The sequence below is a fragment of the Caretta caretta genome, chromosome 9 (assembly GCF_965140235.1).
Source record: "Caretta caretta isolate rCarCar2 chromosome 9, rCarCar1.hap1, whole genome shotgun sequence".
NCBI lineage: Eukaryota > Metazoa > Chordata > Testudines > Cheloniidae > Caretta > Caretta caretta.
This window is the reverse complement of record NC_134214.1, coordinates 85839777-85855486: the sequence shown is the minus strand read 5'-3', so window position 1 is coordinate 85855486 and position 15710 is coordinate 85839777. Positions and strand designations below refer to the sequence as shown.

Sequence of the window (15710 nt, the reverse complement as noted above, 5' to 3'; positions counted from 1 at the left end):
TCTGCTCTGTACCATATTTTCCATGTAGGCCGCACAGGCAGGGAGACAGCCCCTCCCTGGCTGGCAACCCAGCAGCGGGGGAGCAAGGAGACAGCAGGCGGCTGGGATCAAACCACTCCCCGCGTTCCCTCTGCAGCCCCCTACAGCGGCAGCGCCCCCAGCTCCGACGCCTCGCACTCTCCCAGCCCACCGCTGCGCCACGCCCACTAACACGCACCTACCCCGCCCACTCAGCTAAGCCCCACCCCTCTCCGGTCCCACCCTCCCCTGTCAGTCAAAGCGCTGCAGCCAATGGGCGCGAAGGGGAGGTGGGTTTCTCGCTGACGCAGTGACGTAGGAATCGTGTGGCTCGGCGGAGGCAGGCCGCGCGGACGCAGGGCACGCAGCGCCGTCGGTTCCCCAAGATGGCGGCGGCCACCAGCGGCGAGATTTGTTGCGGCGAGGCGCCCGCGGGCGGAAAACGGGGCCACCTGGGCATCCCCGAGGCCGTGTTCGTGGTGAGAGCCGCTCCCGGCCCGCTAGGGGGGCAGCGGGCGGAGCCGAGCCGGCGGCGCCGTCGTGAGGGAGATGGGCCCGGGTCCGGGCCCGGCGCTGGGGTCCCGGGGTGGGAAGGCGGCACCTCGCCCATCCCTTCGGCCACGCCCCGGGGTCCCTGCCAGGGCGTGGTTGGCTCTCCCCCCGCCTGCGGCTCGGGACGGGGGGTCCTGGGGGTGGCCCGCAGCTCCCCCGGGCTCGCGGGTTCTTTTGCGCTGGGGCGCTGCTGGGCCCCGTTTGCGTGCGGCGGGGGTAGGGGTTGGTGAGGAGCAGGGAGGCTGCGCTCGGCGGGGTCGGGAGGGTCGCTCCTGCTGTAGCCGCCCGCTCGGCGCGGGCCTTGGTCAGGGCGCGGGTCCTGCTCCCCCGGCTGCGCTGATAGCGGGCTGGGCTGCTGTGACTCACAACCGCAGTGGTGGGGGGCGCTTTGCGGGGCTGGGAGGTAACCCTCGTGGATGCAGTTCTGGATTCAGCGCTGTCGCAACCTAGGTCGTGTCATCTGTGTGCCCCAGACTCGGATACTAATGCAGTTTATGGTGGATGTGAGTGTGCGTGTAGGGAGTGGGTCGGTATCCGAAATCTGAGGTTTTCTTTTGTGTAAAGTTCTGTGAGGTCAAACTGAGCAGACTAGAGTCTTGTATCGTACAACTCAGTGATCCCTGGTTAGCCTATTGTCATCTGCATCCAAAGCAACAATACTCGGTGCGAAATGCTCTGTCTTTATCTATCTGAAACCTTGCTTTCCCTTAAGGTGTCTTGATATCTCCAGAGCTCTTGGGGAAAACTGGTGTTGTCCTGTACAGAGAAATTATTTTGACTCTAAGGTGGTGAGCCATCTTTTTTCCTCTCGGAAAATTAAACAGCATCACATATCTTTGAAACAAAGTGTGCTTTTTTGCTATATTGAATTTCCTTCAAAAGTCTGAGGGGGGAAAAATAAATCTGCACTATGATCAACTTGCCTTGATGACAGAGTTTAGACTGAAAACTGACATGACCACTGACTATATGTTGTTTAGATTAGTCAGTATACTAACGAACTTGTAAAGGCAACCCGGTATTTAAAAAAGGAAAAGTGAGTTTGAAGAACTTTACTGGAAGGACGGAATATTGTGTATTGTGATGTTGTTATAGGACTTTTTTAATAAATTTAAAATCATTTTAGGAAGAAAGAAGTTGCATTAATGGCTCCGAGAAGCATGCTGTCTAGTTTGGTGTCTAGTCTTCAAGAGTGGCCACTACTAAATGTTTCACAGAAAATTGCTAGAATCCCTGTAATGGATATTTATTTACAGAATAATCTACTTATTTGGGAAGCTTCTAGTCAGTTAATACTTGCGACCCAAAGCATGAGGGTTTATATTTATCATAACTTTCCTAGTTCTGTATAATTTTACTATGAATGTCCTTTGTATCCATACAAATGGCTAATCCTTTTTGACGCCTAAGACTGAGTTTGATATTGGGGCAAAAAGATTCACATGCATTTTATTTTTAAGTTTTAAACTTACCTTTCAAATTAATTGGCTATCCCCTCATTCTTGTGTTTTGAGAAACTTTGTTTATTAACAGGAATGCCTGAATGACCTTCTTTACCATTCATTAAATTAAGTCATGTTCCTTCTTATTCACATCCCTTTTAAAGTAAGCAGTGAGCTCTTTTCCATCTCTCCTCATATAGAGCTCTTCCCATGCCTCTAATCATTTTCCTTACCCCTTCAATTTTTTTTATACATTTTGCAGCATGGGCAGAACTGAACACTGGTCAGGATTTTCAAAGGTGACTTTAGGTGCTCAGTTTGACACTTCTTAAGTGTGACTTGATTTTCAGAAAGTGCTGAGAAGTTGGGTGCACAATCACTCAACAGTTTAAAAATTGTTGGCTGTTATTCAAGAGAAGGTAGTCCATCAACTTGTATAAAGGCAATACAATTTCAGAATTATTTCACGAACTAGTTCTTTCTATAGCTTGAGCATAAGCTTTCGTGAGCTACAGCTCACTTCATCGGATGCATGAGCTGTAGCTCACGAAAGCTTATGCTCAAATAAATTGGTTAGTCTCTAATGTGCCACAAGTCCTCCTTTTCTTTTTGCGAATACAGACTAACACAGCTGCTACTCTGAAACCTTTCTATAGCTTATCATTTTGGTGTTTTGACTGCTACTGCACGTTGAACAGAAGTTTTTATTGAGCTGTCGGTGATGACCTCTAGATCTCTTCTTGAGTGCTGTAGTTAATTTGAAACCCAGAATGTGTATATATATTTTAAGTTATTTTCCCCCATGTTATTGCCTTGCGTTTTCTAGCAATAAATTTCATTTGCCATTATCTATTCAACTATCTAGCATTTAAGAAGAGACAAGCTTCTGAGATTCACAGAGCTATTTTCAGACCTAAGGAAGAGCTCCAGGAAACTCGAAAGCTTGTCCCTTCCACCAACAGAAATTGGTCCAATAAAAAGATATTACCTTGTCTATCTTGTATTTCTTATGTCCTAAACAATGTCATTGGAAAACCTTAAACTATGTTGCTCTTTCTCTTGTCTCCCATTCCAATATTAATGAGAATATTAAACACCCCAGTATGGACCCTTAGGGTATATTTCATTATACAGCTTTTGCTACAATAAAAAGTTACCGTTTATTTTCCACTCTTTGCTTTTAGTCTCTTCCACACATTTTCAAGGGTATTTAGGCTCCTACAGATGTAGATAAGTGCCTAATGGGATTTTCAAAAGTACCTATGCACCAGACTCCCAATGATTTCATTAGTCACTTTCAAATATATGACAGAACGACCTCTATGCCATGATTACTTAGTTTAGGTTCCTTTAATCCTTACTACTTCTTGGTGAGGGATTTTGTGAAAGACTTCTTGAAAGTCCAAATCCATTATGTTCATCGGCTCTTTCCCCCAATATCTTGTTGCTTCACCAGAGAACTCTAGGAGACTGAAGAATCATGACTTTGTCCTCTACAGAAGCCATGCTGATCTGACTATTATATTATGTGAATTTAGGTGTTTTATAATTCTTGAATTATTGCCATCAATTCACTTGGCAGTAAAGTAAGGTTTGCAATATCCAGGATCATTCTTGCAGCTTGCTAGTGTCTAGTCCTCTGGCGTAGTAGCTGATCTTAATGAGAGATTGCATATTTTGTTAGTAACTTTTCCACCTCCTTCTTGAGTTTCTTCAGAACTCCTGAATGAGTGCTATTGATCCTATTGACTAGTTGCTGTATAAGTTGTTCAGCTCATTCTCTTTTGACACTTCAGTCTCTGAAAGAGTCTCCTTTTTATTACTTGAAGAGTAGTCAAGGTAGATATTGCTATGTAGTCTCTTAATTCTTTGCTTCTATTTTGACTTTTAGCTTTGTGTACCAGATCAAAAGTAGTGATTAGGTTTTACAAAGATTAAAAAGTTATGTTTCTCAGTGTGGGAAACTGACCTTTTCACATACACCTACAGAACTGCTCTTACTTACAGTGTGATGCTACAGTACTTGGAAATTGATATTAACTTGGTACAGAAGGGATCTGGAGATATTTTTCCAAATGAATGAGGTTTCAAGTCTCATTGTATTACAAGTAGTTTTTAATGGTGTTCCATTGGGGGTGCCGTCTTGAGTCTTTCCTGTTTTATGGCTATTCTTATTGTGAATTCTTCTTCTAATGATATATTCTTGAAGTGCCTTGAAATTATTGATGCGTCTGCAGTGTCTTGCAGACCATCTCATGTAGGCAACCAGTTCTCTGTGTCGGTTGATTGAAAAGTGTTAATGAAGGTGTTGGTGACTTTGTACACCGTTGAGAATGTTGTGTATGAATCCGTGTCTAAAAAGAGATTGATTCAGTATGGAGTATGTCACTCCTGTTCAATAGATATGTTGGTAATGATAAATGCACACGCTTTTTGACTTGACTGAATGTATAACACCTCATTGCGAATTAAAAGACCATCAGAGCCAAATTGTAACACAGTAGGGGATTGTTTGACAACTGGAAAAACGATGATCATATTTTGTCATCTCCAGAAGGAGAAGGTAAGATGCCTTTAGTGAGCTGCTGAAATTCGCAAGTGAAAGTAAGAGTAAGCACTAGCACAGTTAATGCAGCCCCATGAGTTGGGTGCCACAGCTGGAATCTCTTTGTAAACTATTTACCTGAGAAAGCTGCTTGAAGTCTGTTGTGGGGTTTTGTGAAACAGTTTTACAAGTTGGTCCTAATACACTTTTGCAAGCTGTCTTCCAGAGGCAGGAAGGAATTAGTTAAGTTAAGGAATTAGTCTGGGAAGATGAAGTTTTTGTGATTATAGATCATGCTTATATGGTGCCTTGCATCCAAAAGGTGCTACATAAATAGTCTTTGAAATGCAGTCTCTTGACTCCCAGTCTAGTGTCTTGTCCATGAGACTTTGTAGATTATGTATCAGGAGGCAGCAATGTGAACTCCTACTTCAGATGAAGCTTGGAATTCACGTTTGGTTGTTGGCTCTATGCTGAGAAAGCAGGTTGACTGCACTTGCCTATTTGGGCAAGTGCACAGTGAGTCTCCATAGCCCAAGGGGATTTATGCTGTCAGTGGCATAGTAAACTATAATAAAACCAACCTGCCTATTTAAATAAATATCACTGCAATAAAGCACCATAAACATACACAGTCTATATTAATGGAATTGTTGGGGTTTTTTTGCATTAGTAAAAAATGGAAGCCTCTAGATATAAAAGAGTAAATTGAGAAAGGGCCTTTTTTTTTTTTTTTGGTCATCTAGCAGGATATATGTATAAACAAACTCTGTCAAACCAATAGCTTGTGAATGAACTGTAATCACATTTCTTTAACATGAATGTCACTACTTTCCTGACACAATATTCAATAAGAAATCTAAAAGTAGTGGCCCTAGAAAGATTAATTCTTTGTATTGCAAAAGTGCGTAGAAGTCCCAACAAAGATCATGGCCCTTTTGCACTATGCACTTTATTTATATATAGTAAGATGGTCTCTGTCCCAAAGAGCTTACAATTTGAATAGCCAAAGAGTGTGAAAAGGAAGTATGATCTCTATTTTATAGATGGGGAAACTGAAATACAAAGAGGTTAGGTGATACTACACTTTCGAATGGAAAAGAAGATACAATTTCATGTTGCATGTGGCTGAAACTGTAAGGTATATGCACCAACAACTCTAGCATTGTGAAATAGCTTCTGTGTCCACTGGACATGATCTAGGTTCTAGGCAAGCAAAGCTCTGAGTGATGTGTCAAGGGAAAATAACGATTGAAGGTATAAAATCACTTTTAGTGCAAAATAACTTTTGTCTACCTAATCTTTCTGATCACATAATTAGATCTTAGGTTTCTGTAAAATTCTTAATTTTATCTTTTTCTTAAAGGAGGATGTAGATTCTTTTATGAAACAGCCTGGAAATGAAACTGCAGATGTAGTGCTTAAGAAGCTGGATGAACAATATCAGAAATATAAATTTATGGAACTTAACCTTGCTCAGAAGAAAAGGAGGTGAGTTAAATTTTTTTTTCAAAGTTTGGAAATTGAAAATAAGACTTCAAAAAAAGGTTATATTTTGTTTAGTATTTCCAACTGCCTTAAGAAGTGACGGGAAGTATTAGCAGTGCCAATAATGCAGTAAATTTAGAAAGGTGCAACTCCACGTTTTTTTTCCCCACAGACTGATCAGCAGTGTCAGTAAGCCTGAGTTTATAGCTTGATAGACTTTAAGGCCAGAAATGACTACTCTGTCTAGTCTGACCGCCTGTATAACACAGGTCATAAAATTTCACCAAGGCACTTTTACACCAAGCTAGTAACTTTTGTTTACTTTTTATTTTTATATAAAATATAAACACATAATAAAACAAAACATATATAAATATAGGCTCAAGATAGAAATAGCATAAATATAACAAAATTTAACATTCATTGTTTGCAAAACCTGCAAAGAAAAAACAAAAAAAAAAGAAAGCAAAGAAAAAACCCCAAACCTGCAGAGGTCATGCAAGGCATCAGTTATTAAAGTGACTAAATAGATAAGTGAGAACATAACCTACAAGTGTCGGGACTAGCATATACTAAACTGCAAAAGTATGCAATAGTTTCATGTATGATCAGACATCCTCAATTTTTCCAAGTGTTTCTATTACAGTCATTTTTTCCATTAATACAATAGTAGAGCGTTCCCTATGCCAGTCTGTATATGAGGGAGGAATTGCAGATTTCCCATTTTTTCAAAATAAGTCTTGTGGCCACTAAAATAGTTACTGTAGTCCATTTCTTAATGTTAACTGGTAGTACCAACTCATCCAGCACCCTTAAAATTCATAAGCTTGGAGAAAGAAAGAGAGCATCACTTCGTTTTTGAGAGCGCACTGACTCTGGTGTTTCAGAACACATGCATTTTTTGACAGGTATAGAGAATGTGTGAAAACCCATAACTTCTGCTTTAGCAAGTTATCTTTTTAGAAAGACATCAAGTCTTGATTTAAATACTTTCACAACTTTTTGGTGTTACTAAAATGAAATAAGATGCCCTAGGATCTGGGAACTGCATTGTGGCAGCTTGCCTGCTTGGCTGCCCAGTTGCTTGTGAACCTAAAGAGTTGACTGAAATTGAAATGATTGTCAGATCCACTGCTCCCTGCCACTGAATAGCACTGTGAACTGACCAGGCTTTATTAATTTTACTCAGCTGCTACTTTTGGAGAAAGCTGTGAGCAATAACAGAGGCAGATACTGGGGCTTGCTTTTATTGAGGGGGATCCTTATCTATGAATAACTCCACTGCCTGCCTTTGCAGCCAACCTGGCAAGCTGCTGTGGAGTCTGGGTTGCCAAAGAGATGGAGGCACGAGTGGGGGAGCTGGCAGTAAACCAAGCAAGTTTCTATTAAAGGATTTGCCTAAATTGCCACATTCCCGCAGAACTTTTCAATTTTGATTAATCAGCATTTTCTGATGAATGTTCCATGAGAAAATTTCTGACCAGCTCTAATTTTAATTCTTCGCTCAGAGTAACATGCTTGTTCCATCAGAATTTGCCTTGTATTCATTGTATTGATTAGAATGTTGGAACATGCCAGGTACATCCAGCCTCCCTAGTTAAGTGTACTTGCTAGATATCTTATATATTCAGAAGTGAAGTATTTGTGTTAAATTCTAGGCCTAATTATGACTTTAATAGCTGATTAAAATGAATAGAGAAGGTCTGTAGAACTTGAGTTTCTAAAATTAAAAAGAAAAGATTGGATTATATAATAGCTAATTGTTTGGGGAATCTTATCTGTATGTGCAAAATACTAAATTATGATTCTTGTTAATTCACAGGCTAAAAAGTCAGATTCCTGAAATTAAACAGACATTAGACATTTTAAAATATATGCAGAAGAAAAAGGTAAACTATTTTGATTATTTAATGGGGTATGAATAAATAAAGCTAACAGCTTTTCCATACTAGCAGAAAACATTTCAATAAATGTTTTGGAGAGCATACATAATTCGCTTTTATAAGTTACAGTGGAATTATTCTTAAGGCATATAACTTTATTTACTAGCTTTCAGAAAGTTAACATTCCCGCTGTAAACTTCACTTTTAATAGCTGCAAATGATGCACTAAGCTTGGGCTCCATGGACTGTTAGTCTTTGTAGCCATTTCTAATTTGTGTATAAAATCACCACCTTATAAACACGCTGTCCTCAAATTTGGGGTTTTAACTTCTATTTTGAAGTAAAAGTTTACAGTAGTCCCCCGAAAGTTTAATAGTCACATATTACTTTAAAAAAAAAAAGCTGAAAAGTGTGTTCTTTACTCTAGTTTCTGTATGCTGTCTTAACCATTTGCAATGCAAGTAGCAACTTCAAGTTCTGTGATCTATCTTAAGGAATCCACAAACCCAATGGAGACCAGATTTTTATTGGCAGATAACCTCTACTGTAAAGCATCAGTTCCTCCTACGGATAAAGTCTGTTTGTGGTTGGGGGTAAGTAACTACAGAATGCCTCTAAAATATTTTTAAATAATTGTTTATCTCTACCACTCAGCAGGACAAAATTCTGTGCAATCATTGAGTTTAATGGAATTGTATGAAGTATAAGGAAAGTTAAGTACCTGGTGTAATTTCTAAAAGTATAATTATGGTCAGAACTAGAAAAACAGCACATTTAGGTGATCAAGTAATTGGTCCCTACTCCAGCCTCCAGTGGGAGTTCAGTGCAAAAAGGTCTTCATGGAATAGTAGGTACTAGATTCTGGACAAGTAACTTGCATAACTATAGTCTTAATTTACAAGACACCACAAGGCTAAGAAAATGCTGTAAAATTTTTAGTGCAATAATTTATGCAATTATACGCTGAAGGGAGACACTGTGGTGTTTGTTTTTGAAAAGCAGTGTCTTTGTTTCTTTTCCCATCTCTTCCATTTCTAACTTATGCCTTACCACTTGTAAGTTCTTTGGAGTATGGACAGGTTTTTTGTTCTGTGTTTATACAGCATCTAGCTCAATGGGGTTTTGGTTCATGACTGGGGCTCATAGTCACTATGGTAATACAAATTAATATTGCAGTAATAGACATTTTAAAAATATCTGAGAGAACCCTTTAGATTCAACTTTGGGTCTGAAAATCAAGCTGTATTCTTTTTGGCTTTTGCATCAGTAATTAAGATTCTTCAGCTACCCCTGTGCAGCCCCATTGTCTTTGACTTGGCACAGCTTAGCTAAGTTCCAGGTGGAGGGCCGACTGGTATGTCAAAGCACAAACCAGAACAGACTCCAACTCTCTCTCCTCCCTAGCTGTTGGCTCTGCAGGGGTAACGGGAGTCCCAAGTAGTGACACACTTTTTCGAGGGGTAAAGTCAAATGGGCTAAAACTGTTAAGGAAGAAGCTGGCATTTTTATATGGTGACTTTTTCTAACCATAATTGTACATTTTCAGTTTGCTTTTTCTTACTTTATGTATAATGACCAACAACTGTCAATAAATTCAGAGCTGTGACTATTTATCTCGCAATCTTGTTGATTATGTTTGCAGCAGAACATGATGTAGCTAGTCTGCAGTTTACATTGACTCTGCTGCTTGCAACAATAAAAACTGCTTTGTCTGTGAAGTAAACCTTACAGGGCAATTTCAACATGTTAGGGACTTAATTTAATCCGTTTTATTTAACGCTCACACTTTTTTCTGATGAGCCATAAATTCCAATCTGGCTTTTCTTTAAGATTAAATTAATCAGAATGATTGATTATAGGTATTTCATTATTGCACTGTGGTTCAGAATACCACTCCACCACTGCCTTGAAGGCACATGCCCAGTAAAACAGTTTGTTTTGACAATTAGGTCTGTTAATATTTTTCTATTTGTCTTCTGTATGTTTAGCCATATATAGCCTCTTACTACGCTATTCACCTATTCACGAAGTATCTACATTGTATTTCAAATGAGGAAAGGATTTGTCTTGTATCTTACATATTTATAGGGCACTTATCAACTTTGTATCTAAGCCCAGATAACGGGTTGGCTGGGTCAAAGGCTTTAAACAAAAGAGACCTCTAAGTACTTTAAGCGGTATCAAGCAGGGATATTCTGTGTTCATACCTTTCCTTAACTGCAAAGATAACTAACTTACTAATGTTTATTTTGAGACCACTAAGTCCCTGAACTCCCCATGCCAGAGCTGAGTCTCCCGGTTAGGACAAAAACATGGTCTGCACACAGAGCTATACGATGCTCTCTTACTCAAGTTATCTGCACAAAGGCACTCTTAGTATGGAATAAGAGTGTCCACGGGGGCAGTTAGTGCACACTAGCTATTTTAGGCTTTATCCTTATGAAGACAAGCACTTAGTGAGGGCTTGAAGTACGGAAGTTTTGGAAACGTTTAGAACCTCATTCCAACCTGAGCATCCTTTATTAAATGTCAGCTTTTCTGAAGGATTTCTCCCTGGTCCCCATCAGTGTAAGAGCCTGCCTGCAGAATTCATATAGCTTTGGCTCCATGAAAGCTGTTGCGGGCTTTTGTGTGTGGTGTATTCACATTCATTTACAACTGTCAAAATATGGGGCCAGTGGCTTTTTTGCATTGAATATTTGTTGCCATTAACTTGTATTCACACAAAAATAAACCTGCCACAAAAAATTAGTCATGCTAACAATGCATTTTATGACAGGTTTTATGCAGTTTTTGGGCATGCCTTGACCTTACTGCCTCCTCATGGCTTACAGCATATATTGGTTTGTATTGGGCTGTGTATGCTTTGTTTCTAATTGCTTTCTTGAAAAGTTAAGGCTTTCTTTGTCAAGGAAAAAATAATTACTAATATAGTGCATCCTCGGTCTCATGGAGGCTACCTGTAGGAGTTGTTGTTCCAGAGTCATAAGAAGTAACATACAGTGATCCAAACCAATGCTAACATGTTTTTCTGTGGAATGTTTGCTCAATGTTGGTGGTTCCTTTTTTTTGCCCCACAATCCTTCAAGAATGTATGTTAATGTTGTCTTCCACTATTTAGTGCCAACCTGCCATTTATGCCTTTGAAAATCACTCCCAGAATTAATTTAATAGTCTGGAAGATAGAAGAGCTCTGTTATATCTCTAACTCTGATTCTGTGAAATTCCACTGAATGACAATGCACTTGACGACTGATGCTAGTTGCTACATAGATGTGAAATTGTAAGCACCGATCTCCAAATAAAGAAAATAATGTTGAAAAACTGTATATAACTCTTACTCAGTACTCACAAAGGACAAAACTCCTCTGGGTCTTCAGCACCTTCACTTGACATTGTTGGTCTTTCGACATGGGAACTCATGCACCGAGAGAACAACGTATTAGTGATAAGATCTGCCATGTATATGTCAAAAAAGAATTTTGTCCTAAATTGCGTCAGATGGTTTTGTTGATTTGTTGTTGGGGATACTAGGGTAAGAGCATTCTGCTGTTGAATCTGGATGTTTCCAGAAGACTTTATTAAAAGTAGTATATTTTTAACATTTTAAAGATATTTTGGAGAAACTCTTGCTGAGGGAGCCCTCTTCCATTTTGAAAAGGAATGTTAGAATTGTGTTAATTAAAATGTATGTAATTCTGAAAACACTAAAGTCTTGCTTTTGTTTTTGACTGCTGTCCACAAATGCAGCAAGCATCCATTTGTTGCTTAAAATGACATGGGGAGAAATATTTGCAAGCCTTTTGTGGGTTTTACTTAAATACTGAGGTGATAAAGGCCACACATAGGTCCCTGCATTGCACTTCCTTTTTGTTTACATAGCTAGCTTTGGTGTATATCTGTGAGTGTCTGTCTACATAGTAGGTTAGAATCAGTCTGAAACATTTGTAACATTCCCCTTGGAAAGAGTTAATGTTTTCTTTAAGATGTTCAACCTAGAGTAAAAGCTATATTAAAATTAAATATCTTTTCTTTTAGGCCAATGTGATGCTTGAATATGATATTGATGAAGCCCAGGCTCTGTTAGAAAAGAATTTGTCTACAGCCACAAGAAATCTTGAGTCTCTAGAGGAAGACCTGGATTTTCTTAGAGATCAGTTCACCACCACAGAAGTTAGTATCCTTTTGGAGGAAAAAAAAAAAACTTTTAATTTAAACACTGGTACAAATTTTTCTCACCTTTCCACAGATAAATATATTTTTAGAAAGAGAAATGCATTATTCAGCTCTGTTTATTTGCTTTCCCTAACCAGAGTAGTGGATGGAGGATTAGCAAGTAGCTGTCTTGAATGGTAATGGCGGACTTTGTGTCTCAAATTCTGAGCAAGGGAAGGGACAGTTTAATGTAACACAGCTAGTCCCTGTTGGAATTCCATCTCTTAACAGACAGAGCTGGAAAATGGGCTACGAATGCAACTTGTTGTGATGGGCACTGCAGTTCTAAGTGGGTAACTTGAGGACATAGACTAGTACTTAGAGTTGGTAGCCAATTGGATTTATTGACGCTTCAGAGCAAAATGGTTCCTTGGCACAACTCTAGATAGTACACAAGTGGTGGTCTTTGTGTTCTCCACCAGCAGAATACCTAATTCAACTGCCACCTTGATGCTCTTGTGAGCAAGAAAGCCAGTGCTGGAACCATGTTAACGAACCTCTCTGGGGAGTCTTGATCGTATCACATTCATTTTCCATTATGTTTTTGGATTGTCTGCTTCAGACCTGCCTTTAGCAATGAGCACAGATTATTTACCTAGTTGAAGACTGATACTTTAGCTATTTATTAGTACTGGAGGGGAGCTATTAGGGTTTCAAATGTTGCCAATGTTAAAGGACATTCCGTGCTGAATAAAGTCATGAATGGCTGAAATAGGTAAACATTGCAACCAAAAAGGGATAAGTTGTAACTGGAAGCAGTTTTAGCTTTGGCACATAGGAGTGGAAGTAAATATGAAGGGAGAAATGTATGTGCAAAAATATGTAATTGTTAGCATGTAGATCCTCTGAACAGGGGAGTGACCATGAGTAGTGACCATGTATAGCTGCCCTGTCAGTTGTCACAATTTCCACAGCATCAAGGTTCTGCACTGCAGTCAACTGTTCTGTTAATCGGTTTCTATATTGTCTGTCATGCATCAGTGAAACAAGCAAGATTAACTTGGATTGAACATACATGGGTGGTTCTGCAATTAGTTATCTCTTTTTGCATTATAGCAGCTTCCTTAACTATACCCTCAGATATGGCTAGAGTTTATAATTGGGACGTAAAGAGAAGAAACAAGGATGACCCTTCCAAAAACAAAGCATAGTTCTAACAATTTTAAATGTGCTTACGATTTCCAAATATTTTTATTTTAAACACCCCCAAAATTCATCCTTAAGGGACTGAGTTAAGTTAATCATTTCGATAAATGATAAAATATATAAAATCAGTAATAATGGTGAGCGCCATTTTATTTATTTGTAAACTCACAATTTGGTTTCATGCATGCTTCATGAAATTATGAATTATTTGAAAGGATACCACATGATCCAACAAAGGACATAGCATTTTTGACCAGTTCAATCTGTTTGTCATAAGTAAATTCTTTACCTGAAGGTTTGTCTAAAAATGTGAGGTGCATGTATGAAATTGAGTTTAGGACATTTTATAAGGTTATTGTAATGTAAGGGTTTACTTGTTTCATGTTTGCTGATGTGTTGTATACACTTGATGAGGTTAAAAATAACTTGAGGGTGGGGAAGACATGTGGCTGATATTTTAGCAAACAGAGAAAATACAGTGAAATCCTGGGTTTTGTTTCTTAGTCAACTACTGCTTTGGCAACATCAACCTATAAGCATTCCCAGAGATCCACTTTGGATAAACTTGATTTTAATCACGTTTGGGTTAGCCAACTGATAGCTACTGAATTTTCTGCACTTTACATACAACAGTTCATGATCTGTCTTCAGAATAGAACAATTCATGGATTTCATTCAATAAACAGCACAAGCTATGTCAAGACTGCACATCGTCTCACCCCAGGCCCCGTTCACATACACGCACACTGTTTATCTTTGCAAATATATAGAACTAGGACTTCAAAATGCTAATATCCTATAATACAAGAAAATCCCCACTTACAGCCCTGAGACAAGATGATGACTAGTTCAAATGTCTTAACACTTTTGCAAAGCCTCCTAGGTGAAACCTGTATTAAATATGGACGGTCTGTTTGAGCACAGCTTCTGTTGTAAACAGGCTGAATATTTTTTTCAGTTATAATGAAGCCTCACAAGATTGTTGCCTTTACCTCTGCAGTTTCCTCCTAAAACAAAATGCACACATGGTGGTGAAATTAGTGGTTAGTATTTACACTGCTGAGTGACTGGTAATACAGGTTTTGCTAGAAAATAAATGCAAATGTTAACTGTTCTATCTTCATGTAATAAACAATATACCTGTAAAGTTTTTGTACTTTTATTTCATGATATTAAAATAGTGAAACTCAACACTTGTGGCAAACATCTCTTCTGTGAATCTTTCTTTTTCAGTGTAAGATTACAAGTCTTGCACCTAAACTCGTATAACTCTTCAGTCCCTTGGAGGGGGAAGAGAAACTTGGGTGAAGCAACAGGTAAAGAAATTGGCTAGACTGAAGAGGGAAGAGATGTGTCATAGAATACCAGGATTGGAAGGGACCTCAGGAGGTCATCTAGTCCAACCCCCTGCTCAAAACAGGACCAATCCCCAATTTTCTGCCCCAGATCCCTAGATGGCCCTCTCAAGGATTGAACTCACAACCCTGGGTTTAGCAGGCCAATGCTCAAACCACTGAGCTATCCCTCCCCCCGACAGGAGGAGGTTACTTGTAGCCCCGAGGAGACACTTCCATGGTGGGAAGCAGGATTTGAGGACTGAATATGTAGAAGGGATAGGTATTAATGTTAGAGGCCCCAGCTACAATTTGGCAGTCTCCTGATTGGGAGTAGTCCAAGCTAATTCCATGATCTCAAGTTTGAGAGCTGGGGAGACAGATTAGGAGAAGGAAGTGAAGAGTTCAGTGTTTATCACATTTCAACAAATCAGTGGACCATCCACAAGGAGATGAGGATAGGCAAGTAGACTGCAATCTTAACAAAGAAGTGACACTCTCTAGGTCACTGACAAGAGATCCTACTTTCTTACTAAAAGAGCACAAAAGTTAAATATATATACCCAGGGTTTCCAGTGAGAGTCTGATTTAAATTATCTACTAGTTCCTAACCTTTCTGAGATCAAGACCCATATTTATGATCTGTACCTGGGCATGCCATAGCTATTGCAGTTGTTGCATCTTACCTGTTTCTTGTCCTTTTTTTCTTTTCTCTGTACCTGATGTTTTTTGCTTCACCTCAACTGACTTCCTTCTTCTGTACTGTAAAGGAAGCAGTTTCTCATTTCTCTTCCAGCTCCCTCCTAATTCCCTCCACTCCTTCCCTTTCTTCAGTTAACCTTTGGCTCTCGTTTCTCCCTTGGTGTTCCTCTTCCCCCCGGCTTCCTCTGTCATGCTTGGCCCATCATGGTGGCTGACTTTTTGTCCCCAGAATGCAGGCTTCTCTGCTGACTGCTAATTAACTTTCTCCAGTGCTCCCAGCTTCAGGCTGCTGATAAGCTGAGTAGCTGGAGTGTGGCTCTAGAACAATCCGCAGAGGACCAGAGCTGGGAGCAAACTGCCTCTGATAGGAGCAGCCCATGCCCTG

The 15710-nt window shown here is 39.7% G+C and overlaps 1 protein-coding gene across 2 annotated transcripts; it reads left to right on the top strand.

Annotated features, from left to right (window-relative positions):
- Nucleotides 1-341: 341 nt before the first annotated feature.
- VBP1 (VHL binding protein 1) lies at nucleotides 342-14480 on the top strand. Of its 2 annotated transcripts, none has more exons than XM_048863425.2 (6): nucleotides 342-497; nucleotides 5924-6048; nucleotides 7868-7934; nucleotides 8423-8521; nucleotides 11967-12105; nucleotides 13224-14480. In XM_048863425.2, exons 1-6 carry the CDS (start codon nucleotides 405-407, stop codon nucleotides 13292-13294), a joined length of 594 nt encoding a protein of 197 aa, XP_048719382.1. In that variant the 5' UTR covers nucleotides 342-404; the 3' UTR covers nucleotides 13295-14480. The 2 variants fall into 2 exon arrangements, with proteins under 2 accessions (XP_048719382.1, XP_048719381.1); XM_048863424.2 differs by lacking the exon at nucleotides 342-497 and adding an exon at nucleotides 3973-4575.
- Nucleotides 14481-15710: the final 1230 nt, after the last annotated feature.

Coding starts and splice junctions, on each gene's coding strand:
- VBP1 (XM_048863424.2), top strand. CDS start 4,459: ATGTATAACACCTCATTGCGAATTAAAAGACCATCAGAGCCAAATTGT. Junction 7,935..8,422: donor AATATATGCAGAAGAAAAAG/GTAAACTATTTT, acceptor ATCTATCTTAAG/GAATCCACAAACCCAATGGA. Junction 8,522..11,966: donor AAGTCTGTTTGTGGTTGGGG/GTAAGTAACTAC, acceptor CTTTTCTTTTAG/GCCAATGTGATGCTTGAATA.